This window comes from Pyrgilauda ruficollis, unplaced genomic scaffold (assembly GCF_017590135.1).
Source record: "Pyrgilauda ruficollis isolate IOZ18807 unplaced genomic scaffold, ASM1759013v1 scaffold72, whole genome shotgun sequence".
NCBI classification, from domain to species: domain Eukaryota; kingdom Metazoa; phylum Chordata; class Aves; order Passeriformes; family Passeridae; genus Pyrgilauda; species Pyrgilauda ruficollis.
In genome coordinates, this window is record NW_024529044.1 from 2,846,531 (window position 1) to 2,867,131 (window position 20,601).

A 20,601-nucleotide genomic window follows, 5' to 3' on the forward strand; every position below is an offset into this window, starting at 1 on the left:
GCCCCGTGACTCGGAGCCTCCCGCGGGCGCGGCGGCTGCCGGGCGGTGTCGTGCGGCCCCCCGCGCCCGTGCGGGGACTATGAAGCACCATGGTGTGGTGTGACCGTGGCGTCCAGATGCTGCTGACCACGGTGGGCGCCTTCGCAGCCTTCAGCCTCATGGCCATCGCCATCGGCACCGACTACTGGCTCTACTCCAGCGCCCACATCTGCAACGGCACCAACATCACGACGGACGAGGCGCAGGGGCCGCCGCGGCGGGCGCGGGGCGATCTCACGCACTCGGGGCTCTGGAGGATCTGCTGCCTCGAAGGTACCGGGGCCGCGCCGGGGAGGGGGGAGCAACTTCCCCAGGGGGACCCGGCTGCGCTCCCGGAGCCGCCGGGCAGCGCCCGGGCAGAGCCCAGCAGGAGCTGGAGCCGGAGCCGCCGGGCTGAGCCCCGCCGGAGCCGGGGCCGGAGCCGCGCCGCTGCCTCGGACACGGCCGAGGAGGAGGATGGCGTTACCGTGGCAACCGGCATCTCCGACATTGCCATGGGAACCGGCGGCGGGATGCGGAGCGCTGCCCAGGGGAGCGCTGCCCAGGGGGGCGACCTCGCTCCGCGACCATCGCCGGGGCTTCGCGGCTGTGGGGGGCTCCTGGCGGGGACGGGGCTTTGGGTGCCTTGGGGCGCACCTGAGCCCTACAGGCTTCGGGGCTGGGTCTCCCCTCTCCCCCCTGCCCCCGGGACTTTGGCTTTAGGAGCTTTGGAGCTCAACCACAGCTCTCGGGCAGGACAGCGGGAACTCCAGTTCCTCCCAGTCTGCCCTCAGACAGAGACACCGGGAGCTCAGGTGGAGGGGGTGTTGCCACCGCTCAGGTGCTTCAGTGGGGACTCGGGGTTCCTCGATACAGCCCGAGGGTCAGGCTGGAGGGTGGGAACAATAAAAAGATGGGTGTTGTAGCGGCTGAGCTGGGCAGCAGGACCCCGCTCCCCGCAGAGGCCGAACATGTGGCTCCCGCTCTGAAAATGGAGTTGTGGAGAAGGCGCGGCGGTAACTGCGGGGACAAAGAAGCACATGGGTGTTGCGAGCATTTGGCAGAGCAGGTCGCAAAGCCCAGATGCGAAAGCACATCTGTCAGCCGAGAGCGCGGGGCTCCGGCCGTGGGAACGCGGCACATCCCCGGGAAAGGAGGGACCTGCGCGGGCAGCGGGGCCGTGGCCACGGCGGCTCTGAAGCCGCTCACCTGCTGGTCCATGGTGTCTGGGAACGGCCAGCAGAGCCTCGGTGCTGCCGGAGGAGAGTGTGGGGGAAAGGGAGGGCAGAGGGGGGCTGGTGACTTGTGCCGAGCTGCTTTGTGGCTGGGGTGTGGGGGTACCGGGGCCCCGCTCCCCACCGGGATGCGCTCGGCGGGCGGGCTGCTGCGCACCCCATTCCATCAGCGCGGCTCAGCGCACGGCAACTTTGCAAACCCGGCTTTGTGCTTTATTCCAACTGACAGACGGCTCAGCCCAGACGAGCCCAGCTCCGGTTCAGAGTCGCAGCTGTGTTTAGATGGGTTTTTTTCTCCCCAGAACAGACTGTGGCGTGGTAGAAAACACCTCATTCTCACGTCTGTTCTCATCTTCTCCTCTAGCTAATGATTTAAGGCTACAGTGTAACATGATTTTTCTCTTAAAATACCGGATTTGCTACCTAGCAATAGTAGGCATACATAGAAGAGCTGTAGGAAAAGGAAACATTTTTAGATGCTAAAGAGAGAAAGAATTATTGAAATGTGAAGGTTTATGGGTAATAGCAATGCTTGGCTTTATGACTCTTAAAGGAAATCTAACACTCAGCATGGGCTTTTATTGCACCTGGAAAATGAGGGCTTGCATCTGAGAGCTCCTGAGTTTGCTTGAGAGGTGCTGAGCATCCTCCACTTGAACTGAATCTTGTGATCTTCACTGAGCTTGTTCTAAGTGTCTTCAGCCTCTGTTTTTCATGGAAAATAAGTTTGTTTGTATCTTGCAGGAGCTGCTGAGCTTGTTCAGCTAGGCTGGACCTGTCACCTGTGGGAAAAATCCCTGAGCTTCCCAATGTCAGGATTTCTGTGTAGTCTCCCAGTAACACCATTCATAGAAGTGCAGCTTTGACTGAAACTGGTGGGATTTCTTCCTTGATTTCACCTGGGCTTAAGTCAGGACTTTGTTTAGGAGAGCAGTCAGGGGAGCTGTGGGGAATGGGCAGTGTGGAGGCAGCTCCCAGCTCCATGGCCAAGTTCCAGCCTGGCTGCACCACTGGGCAGCAGTGGTGCCCTCCTGGCATCACCAGGGGATTTTGACCAGTTGCACCCAGGAGCTGTGTGCCAGTGAAGCTCAAACCCCCATCACTTTGGGGGATAAAAAGGCGTTTCATGGGACACATCAAACCGACAGCAAGGGAGCTGTTCTGCTCAAAATTCAAATGCTCATAATCAAATTATAAAGTTACAATTTTTAAAGTTGTCAAATATGTGCTAAGAATGCCCAATTTGAGAAAGCTGTCATCTGTTCACAGAGCTGAGGAGCAAAGACTACATTCTCTCCTCCTTTTTCAGTATGTTCTGTTTTGTAAGATAAAATCTATAGATACAGTAAATTATTCATGTTTTAAACCATGCCATGGGACTTGGATTTCAACATGGAACCATTCCTTTGTTTTATAAAATAATAAAACCATTTCTAGAAGCTGATTTAAAACAACACTCCCTTGACCATTTCAGAGCCTCACTCATTTGAAGTGGCTGAGTCTTTTAGTAATCTAAAGGTAATATTGCAATTCTGAGGAGATACATAGCAGGAAAATAGCTTCAGTTATGGATTTTTATATGTGTTTAAACGGTCTGGCTTCAAACCTATTTTTAGAAATCTTCTGGTGTTTTGGAGAAATAATTGTTAAAACCTCCTTGATTTATTTTAATGGTCTTTATTGCCATTTCACTCATGTCAAAAAGACAAATCTGAGACACAAATATACAGAAGCTGAAAATGCCTTTAACAGCCTCTGAAATTGCTTTTGACATACATAAAGCATTTTGCTGAGCAAATTTCAGGTCAATTGAAATTTCCCAGTAAAATGTTTCTCAGCTTTATCAATTAAACAACCTATATGCTGAATTATGAACAATCACCTGTTCTGTAGCCCCAGTCCCAAGATTTCAAACAAAATTGCTGAAACAGGATGTAAAAGAATAACCTTATAATTCAATTATCAGGTGCTCCTCAATGTTTTCCTGTTTTTCTTTGAAACAATATTTTACAACAAATTGGCATCGTAATTGGAGTGACACAGCTTAGGGATCAGGCATATTATCTTTGTTTGGAGCTGCAGGGATGAAATCATGTTTCAGCACTAGTAGTTGATACTACTATGGAGCTTAGTCACTCAAGAGGCAGCGTTAATGATCCATCACTCACACTCTTGCCTGTCTAATCCCAATTTTGTTCTTTTAGTGTGTTTGCCAGAGGTGGAGGTAGGAGGTTCATTGAGTGGATTTTAAATAATTGCGCCGTTTCTGCGTGGATTTTTAAGTTTTATCCAAGGTAATTGCCTTCGGTGGGAAAGTGAAATAATTCCTGGTGTGGATGTGAGGAGCAGAATGGCTGAGCCTCTGAAGGTGGCCCAGGGCTCCCTGGCAAAGCTGGGGTTTGGTTTTCTGGGCCCAAGACAACCACAACAGCTGCAGTCTCAGCAGCTGAAGCTAAAATGTCACCAGAGCAGGGAGCTTCTGACAGACCCCCCATGCAGCCAATCAACCTGAGACCTGCAGCCCAGCACACAAATTCCCAAGAAGAGCAAACCAGCCCCGTTTTGGGTGCCTGCTGTTCTGTCCCATGCCCACACCTGAGCTGTGGTCGCTGTCAGCACCTCTGGGTCCCTGGGTGCAGAGCAGGGTCCTGCAAGCCCAGCGGATGCTGTGTCCTGTGAGTAACCATTCTGTGGTCAGCCTGAGCCCAAAAAGGGAGATTGAACCACTCCGACTTCCCAGCAGCCCCTGTTCCTATGGGAAATGGGCAGCACAGCTTCCTGAGCCTCGCATGGTCCTACTCACGAGGAAGATCTGTTTAAAATGTTTGCCTAGCAAAAAACAATGTTAAAAACACCACTTTATCCACTGAAACTGCTTATCTTGGTGAACAATCGTGCTGAAGTTAATAGGACAGCTCACAATAGAGCGCTCTGCAGGCTCTGTGACATCAAGATAGGAAATCAAGTAATGTACTTGTAATTTAAATTTATTCAAAGAGTATTTTATTAAACACTTCAGCACATGAATCTCTTTGAACCCATTGTGTCTACTGCTTTTAGTATTCCCTGTTTGCCATTTACTTTTCAAGTGGTGCAATTGGCTGTTTAATTCACGTGGGCCCACGTGTCCTTCCTGGAACATTTATAATGGGGAGGAAGGATCGAGTAAATCATTTCTGGTTTTGAAAACTTGCACAAATGCACATTTGCACAATTATTTGCAAGTCTTCCAGCTTGGATGAATGCACACAAACACGGGAGCTGCGGCACCCGCATGCGCCGCTTCCATGGATACTCCTGAAAACAAAATAAAAATGCTTATACCAATGTTTGAGGCAAGCAAATAAAGGCAGGCTGCTGTCCATCAGTACTGCAAATTCATGGCTCATCCAAAAAGAATGAATATTCCTTAGTATTCTCCAAGCACAGCTATGAAGCTCCAGCACCACCACTGTTTGTAATAAACTGAATACAATGCAGACTTTTTATTCCAATGCTGTGGCCAAAGTGTTATTTGGTGTAGAGCAAGTGTTAAATCCCTCTAAGATCAGACGTGACCTGCCTTGGAGGTTGTGTCCACAGGCACATAAAGAGGTGGTTGCTCTTCTCAGTCTGTGCAGGCACATGAGCCTGTGCTCACACTGTGAAGGAAAAGTGGTGGCAAATGGAGAATACCCAAATGGGTGTCTCTGCTCTGAGAAACTTATTTTGTGATGCTGTAGCCTGTTTTTAGGACAATATATACATATTATTGCACTCTGAAGAGTGAGCTTTCATCCATGAATCTTTCAACACAAACATGAACCCATCAGTGAAGGACTCTGCTGTGATGCAGACCATGTTTGCACTCTTTCATTCCATACATCCTGCTCATACCATCTCCGTTGCCTTGGTAAAACACACTCTCGAGAAGGTCCTTGTGCTTTACTCACTGTTTTTAAGAGCAATTCTTAGCACTCCAGTGTCAGCTTTGCTACCCTGGCTGAAGCAGAGCAGTTTTGCTGGCAACTGATGGAGTGATTTTTTTTTAACATCCATTTTAAGTTAATTTTTTTTTTTTCCAGAAGCATTCAATTTGTTAGAGTTTCTGAATTTGAAACTGCCTTTGTGGACACAGAGTTCAATCCCTTTGAAATATTGTCCATTGTATTAAAAAAATACTTAAAAATACTGAAAATTTGGTGCTGGAGGATCTGCCAGCAGAAGATGGGTTAAGGTATTGTCTATTCTCACATGAAAAAAAAAAAAAAAAAAAAAAAGCATGTGTCTCCTCAATGCACTTCTTTGAACGTTTATACAGAGGCTCTCAAATGATCTTATTGATGTCACAAAACATCCCTTCTTTCCTGCCCTATGAAACAAGGATCTGAAAAATTGACTGAATATATGTCACTTTAATGAATTAATTTGCTTTCTTGAACTTGATCTACTCTATAGCCAGCAGGGAGCTATCAGGCTACACAAAGGTTTTGGTTTTTCCTCTGTGGCTCTCAGCATGTCAGATATCCCAGTGCAAAACTTAGATCCCAAAGACTCTGTGTGCATTAGTGATGCTCCCCCAAGGCTGCAGACCAATGAAAGCACATTTGTAATCCAGCTGTAAAGCTCTTTTCTGCTGTGCAGGATGCAATGTGGAGGACATTAATCTCACCTGGGTTTCAGGATTGTTCTGGGGAGGTTGCAGAAATGTTTTGTGAAGAGTCAAGGAGGTGTTGGGTTGTACAAACAGGATCCTCGTGGCTGTGTTGTGCTGCAGTTACTCTTTTATTCTGTATATAGTTACACTGCATGTTCTGAGGACTTGACAGATGGCATTTGTGGTAGGATCTGTCAGAGCCATAGTAACTCATTTTGGGGTTTGTGGGGACCTTTGCAATGATGTAATGTAGTCCTTGGGCTTTGTCCAGCAGCTGTTACCTTTATGGGCTTTTATTGCTCTTTTTAGATACTTCCAGGGCTTGCCCTTCCTTCTGGCAGCTCTACTGACCCTCACCAGTGTAAACTGGTAAAACAAGTCAATACAACAAAGTTGGTTGTTTTTTTTTTTTTTGCTCCTGTGAAATTTCAGCACAGAGATTATTCCTCCAGTACACCCTGTGCCATTTGCTGGGTCACACAGTGTCACCTCTGCTCAGGTCATGCTGTCCCACCTGTAGCTTCAGTCAGTCTTGCCAGGTACAAAACACCTCATAAGAAACTCAGGGGAAGGGGAGTGTACCTGATGTCTCCATCCTGTAGTCTTGTGTATTTTTGCAGAAACAGAGCAAAAAAGGAACAAATATTAGGAAGAGAAGCGAGTGCTTTCATCTCATCTCTAATTCCTTTGAGGAGGTAGGAGTACTTAGATACTGAGTGTAATCTGAAGTCTGTTATTAACACCTCTCAGCTCCCAGATATTTAGTTGGTGTCTCTGTGGTTTATGTGCTAAAGAGCAGCAATTTCTGTAGAATTGCCAAACTGAAAATGGAGAGGAAGGAGGAGGAGGAGGATGATGATGGTGATGGGCTTGTGACTCTGGGCTTTGGTAGATTTCCTGCTTCATCTGGGGCCAGTTGCTTTATCTTCCTGCCCCTGACTAGGAGGGATAACTGTGCTTCCTTTCCACCCACTTCCCTCTCATTCTAATAATAAAATGGAAACGAAGATGTGGAGAAACTGGGACACGGCGAGAGGGCTGCCCAGCTCGGGGAAGAGGCAGGAACGCGGCTTTAGCTGGGTTTGAAGCATTCTGCTTGCAACTTATGTTTTATACATGCAATATTGGTGTTCAAGCATGTCTTCCTTGAGGGACAGGATTAAGTCTGATTCTCCACCTACGTGAAGTTAACTGCTTTCTAGGAAGGCGGTGGAATTATGCCAATATGAAGCCACTATAAGAGAAGGGATCGCAGATTTGTCCCTTCAATTGGACCTTTTCCTGCTGGTCCTTCTTTTCTGAGCCAAAACTCTTCTCAGGAAATAAATCAAACTATCAAACTGAAAAACTGGTCCTGCTTCCAAACATTACTTGGTGCTTATCTTCATTCTAGATTTCTGTTTACTGGTATTTATTATGTCTCAGACTTATGGTTCAGCATCCAAATTCTTCCCAACAGATGGCAAGGCAGGATGCACAGGAGTAGTAAAATAAACAGGATAAATGCACAACTGCCCATATGTCTGAGAGGCTGATACACATTTATGACTTCAGAACAAAAGGGTGTTTGCAGCAGACAGCACCAGTGCTGGGCGGGACTTCATGTTTTTTTCTGCCTTCTTCTGAAGCCTCTCACTTTTTCAGTGATCAGTTTTTTTGATCAGTTAAATTGCAATATATTTTCTCCTTCCTCTTCTATTCCCAGATAGCTCTTTCCCTTAGTTACTTGTCTCCACTCCTGAAGTACATCAGCTCATTTTATCTTCAACATTTTAACATGGAAGGTGGCTCTGTCCTGGGCTTCAGCTAGTATTTTTTCTTTCAGTGGGGTTGTGACTCTTTTGAGGGGCACACAGAGGTGCTGGGGACCACAGAAACATTTGAGGCTTTCTCTGTATTGAGATTTATCATAATATTAATGACAAGCAGCTTCTCTACTATCTCAAAATAGCAAGCCTCCAGGCAAGCTGCCTGCAGGATGGATAGCCCAGCCTAGACAGACTTTGCTAGATTTCCCTTCAGATCTGGGGGCATTTTTGCCAGTTGTTGCATGCTGGGAGTCAAATGCAGTGGAAGCATTGCAGCAGTTCTTGATTTAGCCTGGCAGATAGTCCAGCTCCTCTTCCTCCTCCTTCCCGTGGCATCCTGTCATCTCAACATCTTTGTTCTCTTCCTCTTTTTTCCTCCCCTTGCCAAAATGTTGTAACCTTGCTTCTGCTAAAGATATACCTTTGAAATTAGCTCTTCAATGACAGTGCATGAGTTCTTCTCTAGAAAATAAGTAGATACTGCCCTGGGTAGAAAATTAAGATTTTTAATTTCTCTTCTTAACTTTTGACTATCTCTGTGCCATCCTGCCAATGAAAAACCTGTAATCACTTACTTGTCCAAAGGTATAGTCTGGGTTCTCTTTTTCTCTACCTGTTTCACTTGTTTCCCAGGGTTTATCCAGGCTCCTGCCTACTTAACAAATAGCCCTGTAAATTCTTCTTCAATAGAATTGAGTCATTTCTTGTCAAATGTAATCCATGAAGGAATGATAGATTATAAACACACAGCCATGGTATGAAGAGATGGGTGAAGGGAGAGCACGTTATGGAATTACAGTATTTCCTGTACCAATTGCCAAGCCCTGATACAAATTAACCTCTTTTATTGTTCTTTTTCAAGCATTCCGCCTTTTAATTGCTGTTTTGGAATTGTGCCACTTAGTTGTGCCCTTTGAATGTTTCTCACTTAGCCAGTCCTGTTAGCTTGATAATGCCAAATGTTTCTGAGATATTCAGAAGCACTGAACATCCCCTGCTCGAGTGGGAGAGGGACCCAGCTCAGGCAGGAATTAGCACCCTTGTTTAGCTGCCAGGTTGGTTTTTTTTTTTTCAGATTAAGTTAATAACCATTTTTAAGTCACTGCCAATTCTCTACCGGGGTTTCAGATCAGTTGTCTCCCATTTATACTTTTTAAATGATGCAGTTTTGTGTGGAATATGGATGACTGGATGTTTTCTCCTGTCCAAATATATAGCATTCAATAACACTGGGGTTGTTATTGTCTTCCTTGCATCCCAGAGGCACAGTTTATCTCTTGGTGCTGCAAGGCATTAAAAAGGAACCATGGCATGTCGCAATTATGGCTTGAAATAGGATCTTGCCAGAGGAACATTGCCTAAATGTAATCAAATCTAAACTGTAACTTATAGCAAATACCTATCAGAGCTGTGCACACCTATCTCACTGGCTATCAGTGATAGCTGATAGCAAGGCACTGGGTGATTGTGTTGGAAGAATTGTCATGCTGTTGGGGTTTTTTAGAGTTCAGCCCCCAGCATTCAGCTGCCTGCAAGCAAATGAAATAACGAACTCTCAGTGCTGGAAGATCTTGTGACTATTTAGGCTGAGCTTTCAAAGGTACCCAGATATGAAAGTTTGTGATACTCCTCCGTGCATGACTCACTAATGGCAGTAGTGGGCTTTAATCATCTTTGTCCAGTGGATATTCTAAATTCAAGTAAGCCATAGCAATGGTCCTTTACATAACGCATATATTTTAATGCAAAATTCGCTAGACTTCGTTTCTTTGTGTGTTGGATTGGTTTTAGCCAGATGATGAAACAGCAAGTTGCATTGTCACATCACATTTTCATCCACGAGGATTGTGAACAGGGTTGAATCCCTCAAATTCACTGAACAGAGCCCTGTTACTGGAGCCAGTGAAGCCAATAGCCCAAAATGGATTGTTAAACTCCAGATATGGCTCTGCTGAGTGTGGGAAGGTGATTTGCAGGCAGCTGTGTACTACCAAAACTTCAGGAATTTGATTTCCACTGCAGAAGGAGAGCCCCAGACTCTGCTTCCTCCCAGATTTAACATCCCCTGTTCCCACTCTGCCACCTGAGGTACACCTGACTGAAGGCAGGTTATTCTGTACAGCTGGAGCTCAGGACTGTTTCAACGGGGTTTTATTAGGGGAACTGTTGGAAAATGTCAGGATCAAGCAGAGCTCTCCTAAACATGATAAAGCATTAATTATTAAATCTGGGCTCTCAGTAACAGTTTGGAAATGTTTCTTACAACCGAGTTGCTAACCCAAACCAGTTGGGTCCTTACCCTCATCCTTCTGCCAGCCAGCAGGGGCTCAGTTATTGCCATGTCAGTGATTTGGGGGTCACCAGAGCGCTCTTTGCAGACAGACTGACCCCTTCCAGATGGAGCAGTAGGACACAGACAGCCCCAGTCCAAAAGCCCCCTGCACACACTGATCCCAAGCCAATGAACATAGCAAGGGGCTGAGTTTCTTGGCTCATGCTTGGAGCTGCTTGGATGTTCCCACCTTGTGTTTGGATCAGGGCTGGTCCACATCCCCCCAGCTCTGCCCACTGTGAAAACACATTTCTGTCTGTCGACAAAAGATGCTCCAAGACTGTGAGCAGACTCTCCAAAGGGTGAGGCTTCTGACCTCTATCCATTGCACTTAGAGTCAGCCAAATTTCATTTTTTAAGTTACTTGGGTGTTTCAAAAGATATTTATCCAAGACTATGCCAGTACCTGCTCACTGTGAGGTTAAACATCCTGTGGGTTGCTGCAGAGGATGGGAAGCTTTTCTCCTTTGCTCTGCACGTTTTGCTCTGCTCTTGTCCTTGCCTTTAGCGTTGACAAACACAGATGGTTCCGAGGTGCTTTGGGATCCTTAAAGATGCAGGACCTGAAATAAACCATGTAGCATTTAGGAATGATGTTCACAGCACCACTTCTAATTACAGCCGTTCAAAAAATTCATTTGCAGTGTCCCGCTATGGTTGTGCTTATTAAAACAGAATCCTCTTTATAGTTTGGTAGCAAATTAAGAGGAGGAAAACACAGCTATCCTGTTCCATCCATGCCTTTGAAAGAGGTTTACCTTCATAATTTGCTTTCTAGGGATATTTCCCTTGTTTTCACTTGTGCTCCTGGTCTGAGTTTTTAATGACTTACTTGGTGTCTCTTGGTAGCCATTTCCCAGTGACCTTTTTGCTCATTTTATTTTAATTTCTGTGTATAAATGGCAGCGTTCTAGCTGGAGACATTCTTTGGGCACTGCACAAAAACCCCATAGGAAAGGAAAAACAGGCCAGAAATTTTCCACCTGAATTTTAAGCATTAACCCTGGGCTTTGGCCGCACAAAGAGCCAGCACGCTCAGCTCACACGCCAGAGCTGGACCTTGGTCCAGGATCGGGGCCAGACCTGGGCAGCAGGACCTCACCATTAGCATCTCCAGGCATCAGCGCTGGATGCAGCTACTCCCACAGGTTATCCCCTTTTCTGGCATGACTGCTGTGCCCCGGGAGGGCTGAGCAAGTGCTTGCAGCTGGCCAGAATATGGGTACACAGCTCCTAATGCTGATTTTATAGCATTAATGTGCACCTGTTTTGGTGGCCAACTGGCACCGTGCTCAGCCTAAAATGTCTGTGTAAGCTCTGTATTAAAAGAGGCATAAGAATTAGCATGTATCCAACATGTCATTAGACACGTGCCTGGTAGACATAATGCAGTATAATGAATATGATCACAAGAATAAATTAATAACTGAAAATATTTTTTATACGTGCGCACACTTAAAACAGGGTAGGAACTAAGTGACACTTGTGTCACCAGTTTATAATTAAAATGCAGTGCTTGAATGGAAATGTAAGCTTCAATTAGCCAGCACGACCCTGCTTCCGGCTTTACTTCCCACTGAAAAGCAACGATAACAAGCTCACATTTATTATCAGAGTTTTTCCTGGAGCTGTGCACTGAAACATGCTCACATCTGAGCCCTTTCACTGAAGACATTTTTTCGCTTCAGCAGTTTGGCATGCCATACAAAGGCTCTCTGATTTTTAGTGATGTTCACCTCCTCTTACATAAAAATGTTTTCTGTGCATATTATTTGGTTTTAGTTAAAGTCCAGGTGCACGGGTTACTGAAGAACCAAAGGGATGGCTCATCACAGAGCACAATGGGTAATTATTGCTGGGCTTCACTGTATTGCACAGACAAATCCTTTCTTGGAGCTCAGCATTGTGGCTGTGAGAAAGAAAATACCTACGATCCAGCCCAAAGTCCTACCAGGGTAAGAATAGATCCTGTGGGAGATGCTTTGCCCATTTCATTTTTAACTCTCTCGAGGGACAGAGCTTCACAGTTTTGTTTAGAGACACTATTTTGCATTTTAATTTCACCAGTGGGAAGTTAATACATATATAAATTATGAGGTCTCATGTGTTCCCATTTCATCCCAAGAGGATGTTAGGCTTTTTGTAAAATGGCTAAATAATTCTCTGGGTTCTGCCCCCCATTAAAACCAAGATTTATCTTGATTTATGATCCAAATTTTGCTGCTGCTTTGCCTGAGGATTGAGCTTAATTTCTGCAGGAGAGAGCAGAGTCCTTGGCTGTGCAGGCAGGAAGAAAACCCATTTGGCTCCTGCCCAACCCCAGACTTTGGGTACCTGGCTCAGCACTCTGTGTGGGGGACAGAGCCATCCACGGGAGATCCAGATCCTTGAGGTGCCTTTTGAGAGATCCTGACATCTTCCCAATCCGCCCCGAAATAGGAACCTTTTAGTCTAGGTCTTACTCAGCCTTGTGTCCATGCAGGAGGTACCTTTTGGGCATTTTAGCACCCTTCAAATTGGTCCACGTGCAGACAAGGCTGCAGGAACCTGGGTCCCAAATAACAAGGACAGGGGATGGCCACCTCAGCCAGTGCTCAGGGGAGCTGGTGAAAAGCACACAAACCCCAACAGCCCCAAAATGTCAAGACTGAGCAGCTGAGCCTCAGAAAGTGTATTTAAGGAATATGTCCTCTCTGACAGAGATGGACCAAATGTCCACACAAATATCTTTTGCAATGCCCCCTCCAATATTTTAAGCAATTTCTACAGGCAGAATTCTTGTGATGTAGGAGTGGATGTCAAGCCAGGATATCTCAGCTCAGAATAGATATGTGCTCTTAGCTTTGGGTCAGGCAGTGACGTGTGGTGAAGTTAGAGCCTCCAGGAACTCTTCAAGTTGTAAAACCTACAAAGCTCCTGGTTTTTCACTGGTGCTGTTCACATGGGACAGAGTGACCTCTCCAGAAAGCCCTTCCAACAGCAGCCGCAGTCTCTCTCAATAGCATTTAATAACTACCCATGGAGAAAATTACACTCTATTTAAAAGGCCAGAAAAATCATCTTCAGTTTAACTCTGCTGACTTTGGTAGAATTATACCAGAAAAGAGTTCTCTCTGATTTCCTTTCCCATACTAATGTTCAGTAGCTGGGCATAAAAAGCCTTTCCAAGGCAGATTAAACAAGTCCAAATGGTGAAATATTCTTTTAATTTCCCTTCACACACGTTATTTTAGGTGTAGCTTGGAACTCTGCCCTTACAAGAGGCATCCCTTTAAATATTTATACAGCATCAATATGTAGCCACCTTCATACGTTTTTAATGATATGTTCCTTTCCAAATTAACCATTAGGTAACCCCGTCCTATGGTGTTCTGTATTTTGCACTGCATTTACCCTACCCATGGATTTTTATTTTTTATTTCTCCGTGGAACAATGAAGATGTCAAGGCAGTGAAGATTCCAGGGGCACCGTGGAAATGAAATTCTTGGAGCACCACTGCTGTTGCCATGTGGACACACACTCAATAGCAACTCTGTGCTGCCCTGCAAGCCAAGGGGATGCAGCCCCAGCCCCACTGCTGGGCCCTGGCAGTTCAGTGCCAGTACAATGGCAGCTCCTCACTCCTGGAAATGTAACTTCCAGGATCAGGGGAGAAAAAATATTGAAGCAAACCCAAGCAAAGGAGGGACAGGAAGGGATACCTCCATTTTGAGGTTCTCCTTGAGAAGCAGTAGGTTTCTGGATCTTCCAGAGTTTTATCTCTCTTTTTTTCTACTTAATTGTGTTATTAAGATGCTACAATGTGCCAAGGTGAACAGGACCAACTGCATCAGCTGAGTCAAAGATCTTTTTCTCATGATCTCTTTGCTCAGCCCCGATTCAGCCTGAAAACCCACAGCTGAGTAAAAGTGTTGGTACAAGCCATGGGTTTTTATAACTCTGGGATTTTTGAGTCCTGTTTAATTACACCACATTATCATAGCAAAGCAGTTTCTGCAGAAGCTGCTCATGGCTTGTTTCCCCTCCCTCCCGAGGGGACCACGGGAGATGGCTGCACCACGAGATTACTGCTGCAGAACCAAACCCTTAGCAAAGCCTCAGCAGACAGACAGAAAGACAGCGCACCTCTCCCAGCTTTGGAACAGAGATTATTCCCCTGACCAAACAAAGGGGACATCAGAGTTTATCCCATGCCCTGTTATACTGAAAAATATTCCCACACACTTCTTCGCAAGGAAGAGTTTCACCCTGTGGAGCTGGAATCCACCCTCTCCTCCTCTGAAGGGGCCTTGCCCTGTGCTTGTTTTGCAAGTAGGAGCTTCAGTTAAGTCAGCAGAGATTTTGTCTGAGGATAACGGGCTGAAGGAAATACTGAAAGGCAATTTCCCTGAGTTGCAGGCTTTGAGTCACCAGCAGAGCCCTTCCAGCGCCGGAGCGGCTCCGCGGAACACGGCTCGGTCCCAGGCAGGATGTCACCTCTCCTCCACTGCAGACAAGGCTCTCTGTAAAGGGCTCAGGGGTGTTTTTCTGTCTTCCCTCCAGTGAAGCAAATCTGGTAGGGTTTGGCTGCAGCAGTGCCTTGGTTTCTGGGTTTTTAAATGTACAGGTAAAGGGACATAGTTTGCTCCAAACAGAAGCTGCCTGGGCTTGGCATTCCTGACAGGTGCCTGAGGAAAAGAAGCCAGGCAGCAGCTGAAATCCAACAAACTGCTCCCTTCCACCACGGGAAAGGCAAGGTATGGCCAAGCTGAACTTGTGCTGTTATTCGAGGCTTTTCTTTGGGTTGCAGAGGCAAATTTTTGTGTGTGTGTTTGCTGCAAATATGTTTAAATTCTCTCTGTTTTGGAGGCAAGTAGTCAATGCATCTGAAGTGCATACTTGACATATGTTTCTTTTCACATGCTGTCCTCCATTCATTTCATGCAGCAGATGCTCAGTTTACCACTTTAAATGTATTCTTATTTACTAGAAATTATTTTAGAAAATAGCTGTTTGGAACTAAACATTTCCAGCCCTTCTTTTGGGTGCAGGATGCTCCTTTTTGCAGCTGTCCTGGGTGGCTGCATGCAGATGTTGACAGGTTAATTTGCATTTGAAGAGCTGGGTGCAGTGAGCTAAGCAAGGGTTTTTCTTCCCTGCCTCTGAAGGCAGTCACTTCACACTCTTTGCCAAATTTAGCCCCGATGCTACTCTTCTTAATTAACTAGAGCAACATCCAAGCTGAGTTTGGCCCATTGTTAGCCAGCCATTTATTACAGGGTTGAATTAAACCCCTTGGCCTTGTAGAAGAAAGGCTTTTATTCTGAAAATTGATTGTACTAAAGTGAAACACAAGGACAGCCCTAATTCACAGCAAGGTGGTAGGTACAAGCTGGTTTATCTGATTTCCTCTATCCTGTCACCAGAAACTGCAAATCCAACCTGGTTTTCCTGCCTGCTGCACACTGCTGAGGTCAGAAATGGTTTAGTAAAAAAGGAATCCTGATGTTAAGAAGAATGTGCAGCTCACACTGCTCAATCCCCCTTCCCAGAGAGTATTCTTTTTCTTCTTGTTGTGCATTTCTTTTTTCCCTTTAAAAAAGTTCATATCAAGACTGTGAGCACAAAGACCCAGATTTAGACTTCAGTCCCTTCCATTGCTATAGGAAAAGGGAGAAGTCCTGATCCACAGCCCTGCTGTCAGCTCTAGGAGCTGCTGCTGCTGGTCTTTCATGTGCCTGATCCATCCACATCGGCTCAAAGCAGAGACCAAAAGCTTCCACGCTGCAGCAGGGAGAAGAGCTGGCATTCAAAGAGTTGTAGCCCTGTCACCACCAAGGCCCCCTTTGCTTCCTCTTTGGTTTCTTTTCTTCCCTTTAGATGTTACAGAACTGCCAAGGAAAGCTACATCCTGTGGGTATTAGAGCACTGAGCTGAACCTACAGAGACATGGCAAGACATAATTAATGTTTTTCTGTGGTTTTTTCACCTTCTTTTCACCACACTTCTGTTCTTCCCTGCCTCGTCCCCACCATGATCTGCCATGGGCAGATTCTGGTGTCACTTCTCCCCTCCCAAAATCTGGATTTCAGCTCAGTTTGCTGTGCATCCCCTGGCCAAGGCTGCCATGGGGACAAGGTCTCCCATCTGAGGGACAAAGTTATCCTTCTAATTTCATCAGTTTTGATGTTAATTTGCAGGGATTAAATGAACACTCGTAACAGGTTGGATTCAGCCTGCATTCCTGGCAAAATTCTCCCTGGTCACAGTCAAATGCAAACTAATTCATCACCCCAGCTGTGCATGGGGGAGGTACTGGCACAGGGCACTGTCTCAAAGGGAAGGCTTTGCTCCAGTCCATCATTTGCATCACACATGAAGCTTTTCCTGGAGGTATCTTTGGGTTTTCTACAGGGGAGGGGCTGGGAATGGAGAACGTTGCTGTTAGACAGGCATGATTCAGGTACCCATGGCGACATGAGATCACTCTGCATTGTCACCAGCACAAGGAGACTACCTTATACAAGAATAACTAAGAATAGAATTTTTGACCTTCCATCTTTCCTTATCTGTAAACATTAGATCTGCAGAGCAGTGCAGCCCTGCTTGTCAACAAGAAGAAATAAAAGAAAAATAAAATTAATTTAAAACCCCACCGTGGCAGTGAAATAAATCCATACATTTATCATTTCAGAGGTTCCCATCACTCCTGCCTCTTTTCCTGCAAGGTTTAAATGATTACATATTTTTTGTTTTGTTATGTTTACTCTCCTAAGGATAGAACACACTTTACAGAAGCTCGTATGGATAAAAAAGCATTTTCCTTTTGCACTGTTGCTTAAAGCTAACACACACAAACCTGCACCTTGAGCTTTCCAAAACCTTGGTTCACACCATCAAATAAACTAATGACATGGGCAGAAATTTATTTTTAAGTCCTTAAAAGTTCAATGTTTATGACTTGAACTTTCCTTTTAAGGAATATCATGGATCTCGGCGATTGGTGCAAGTCCAGTAAAAGGGGCAGATTCTTCACAACACTTGCACCTGCCCCTGCTCCTGCCAGCACTAAAATTGGAGGTATTTGAATGTAAAAAAGATCCTTAAAGTGAAGAAATACAGGATGAGGTTCTAAGCTTACCATAACAGCTGGAAAGAGCCTTGTAAAATGAAATTCAGCATCTGCTTCTGTAGATGTCTCTGGTTTTAAATTTCTGAGGCAGAGGGTAATTTTTAAGCAGAATTTTATCTTGCACATACATGAATTATTTCTAGTGACTGGCTCAAAAATAGCGATTTGAGCCTGTGCAATGTGTTCACACAGGGCTGGAGCGTGGCCAGGCAGCCTGGCCAGGCCTGGGGACACAGAACTTTCTGCACACACCTGGATCAGGTACCCCACCTTGCATCCCTGCACCGTGGGCTGGGGACACGCTCTGAGTGTCCCTTGTCCCTTCCTGGGCACAGGGAGCAGCCAGAGTTTGGGGTGCAGATATCTTGCTGAGCTCTGAGCCGTAGTTTGGAGTCACTGGAGTGACAGTGACCAAAGTGCTGTCCCCTGGGAGCAGGGGCTCATCAGGCTGTGTGACTCAGAGGTGCAGCTGTCACAGCCTCCCTGGCTCCTCCTGTGATGGAACAGCTCAGACACCGTGCTGGGCTTGGGCCTCAAATCACCATCCAAGCCATGGTGCTCAGGCTCCTCCTTACCTTCATGGGGAGAAAGGATTTTGGCCTTCTCTGAGAAGAAAAAGGAGGCTGTGTATTGTAAAAAGATGAATCCCCGACCAGGGAAGAATGATTGATATTTGACTCTGTGATATCAGAAGGCTAATCATTTTATTATACTATACTATATTAAAGAGATATATACTATACTGTATCATACTTATTTCTAACTAACTACTGAAAAACTCGTGACTGTCAGCTGACAGTCCCCACACACACACACACATGGATCCAGTTGGTCAATGAATCAAAACATCATCACCAGAATCTAATCAACCAGTCCCTTCAGGTAAATAATCTTCCAACACATTCCACATGTTCAAAAACACAGGAGCAGCAAATGAGATAAGAATTGTTTTGATAATTTTTTTCTCTGCTTCTCTCTGTTCAGAGGCCATGTGAATACCACAGCTGTGGTGTGGGGAAAGCAGCTCCCAGGTTTTCACTCATGAGAACACTGTCAGAAAAAAAAATCCAAGAAAAAACACATTAAAGCACAAGGGGATGGCACTATCCCTGCTGGAACCCCCCAGCAGTCCATGAAGGAACCCCTGGTGTATCCAGCATTCTCAGGTTAGCAGGACATGTCTGCTAGGATTGTGGGGAGCTGCTGCAGAAAAGCACTGATGTCTCATGAGGGCACAGCTCTCCTGCTCCAGAGCCTGCAGCAGTAGGTCTGCAGAGGAGTTTAGGTGATGCTGTGCCTAAAAAGTCAAAGTTCAGCCTACAAACCCCAGCACCCTGGACAGCAAGTGACACTGAAGGGCAGAGTCAGGAGCTGGACCCTCACGGTGAGCAGGCTGACATCAGACCTTCCCTTTCCAAGCCACGGGGTTGTTTGGGGCTGTGCTCATCCCCAGGGATGGACATCCCATCTCAGAGCCCTCTGGCTGGAGTCAGCAGTGCAGAGTGCACAGCCCATCCCTGCCCTGGCAGCACCCCCAGAGCTCACTGCTGCAGCAGATCCTCACTCCCAGCAGGGATTTGCTGGCCATCACCCGGTGATTCCAGTCTGTAGAGCAGAAGTAATCCACAGTCACTGGGCAAACTTTGTCCAGAGCTTTTATTTGGGAGAGAAAGCCCTGCTGCATGCTGCTGGGTGCAGGAGAGCTGCTGGAGGTGGGTGATGTTTCAACATGACTGAGTATTTTTAGAGCCATCCTATAGTGCAGGATTTTTAACTTCCATTTCACAGCCCTTGAAGCCTGGCAAACTTTCATTAACATTTGATGCCTTGAAGTCATGCAAGGTCTGGGGGAAAAGGGAGGGGAGGGAGGGAACAGGAGTACACCTTTTTGGAGCAAAGTTGCTGGGAAGCTTAGAAAAAGCCTCCAGTCCCTCCTTTTTGTACCAGGTGGTTTTAAAGGACCCAAACCACTCAGAAAACAAAGCTGGAATTCCAAACCATGGCTGGGTGGAAGAGTCTTAATTAACATGTGAAACACCTGGAGTCTCTCAGACCCCTGGGGAGTTGAACCCCACCACTCTGAAAGGGTCATGCCTCTCTTCTTTGCCCATTATTGGACAACTTTGCTCATACAGGGCTGTTTGACCCATAAATCCCCAAATTATTATAAGCCATGAGGCATCCACCCTCGAGCAGAGAACATGAGCCATGGAGAAGTGAAAGGATTTGCTCCCAGTTCCCTCACTGCCATTTCTGCTCAGCACAAAGTAAGACTTTTTTGCCCAAAGTTATAACCAATGAAAACAGTGCTTCCCTGGCTACAAGGCAGACTTTCAACTGGAAAATAAGTTAACAGAAACTCTATTTTCCCCCCTGTAAATATTCACACATACACACACACAGAGCCTCTCTTCGCGCACACAACTGAGATTTTTCATAGGCTGAGGGAGTAGGAAGAAGAGACGTATTTTTGTCTCCTTGGCAAAAATATATTGGCAACATCTCACTGAGTTGTAAAGATTGAGTAAGTACCGGAGCACGGCCCTGTTAGGCAGGTTTTGGAAAGCTGCCCTTTGGCTGCCTCTGCCCGTGTGCCAGGGCCTGGCAGGGACACTGCCCTGGGGACACTCAGCCACAGGGGCCCCAGACAGCCCACCCAGGCTCCTGAGAGGAAGAGGAGGCTGCACTCCGTGGAAATGAGGAGCTGTCAGCTCTGCAGCACGCCAGACGAGGTGTCTGAAGGGGAGAGGAGCTGTAAATCTCCCCCTGGGCATGGCAGCCTTGGAGCTGCTGCGTGGCTCCTGATGTGGCCCTGGCAGCAGGTGCCACCACAGGGGTGACAGACTGGCCCTCCCCTGCTTTCTAAACTCGTGGGAAATCAGGTCCTCAGGATTCTGTTATCCAAGGGCAGAGAGAAACACAAACGGCAGAGGGGGAAGGAGTCAGTGGCACAAGAGACACCACAGCCAGGCACGGGGCACCTGCCCTTTGCCCAGTCTTCCCAGCAAAAGGAAAATGTTTTGGTTTTCTCCTCCCAGCTCTAGACATTCCCAGCTGCTTCCATGCCATCCCAGGACAGCAGAAGGCAGCGAGCATTTCTGGTTACAATGGCAGATGTGCCTGATGATGGTAAGGGCCAGGACTCTCAATGCATTATTTAAAGCAAATTCTGGGATTCTAAATTGGATTGCTCAAAGCTCCCATCACCACTGTCCTTCCCCAGTGCAGGCAGAGACATTTCATAGTAAAACACAATCCTGAAATACAGAAAGTAAACTCAGAAATCTCGACCATAAAATATTTATGAGTCTGTGCTTTGGTGCATTGTAATTTTGCATGATATGTTTTGCTTTTCAAGACTGACTAGATTAAGGCTCTTCTGATTCATTAAACACATTTCCCCAAATGCTGTTTCTACAAATATTGTTGGGTCATTGTGTTTAGTTGCATTTATTAGCTG

The 20,601-nt window shown here is 46.3% G+C and overlaps 1 protein-coding gene across 1 annotated transcript in view; it reads left to right on the top strand.

Annotated features, from left to right (window-relative positions):
• The first annotated feature begins 89 nt into the window (after positions 1–89).
• The window catches only part of CACNG4 (calcium voltage-gated channel auxiliary subunit gamma 4), a 40,514-nt gene continuing 20,002 nt past the window's right edge, over positions 90–20,601 (top strand). The window contains exon 1 of the mRNA XM_041485651.1: positions 90–312. Coding sequence (XP_041341585.1) covers positions 90–312 — 223 coding nt within the window. The remainder of the gene's footprint in view (positions 313–20,601) is intronic.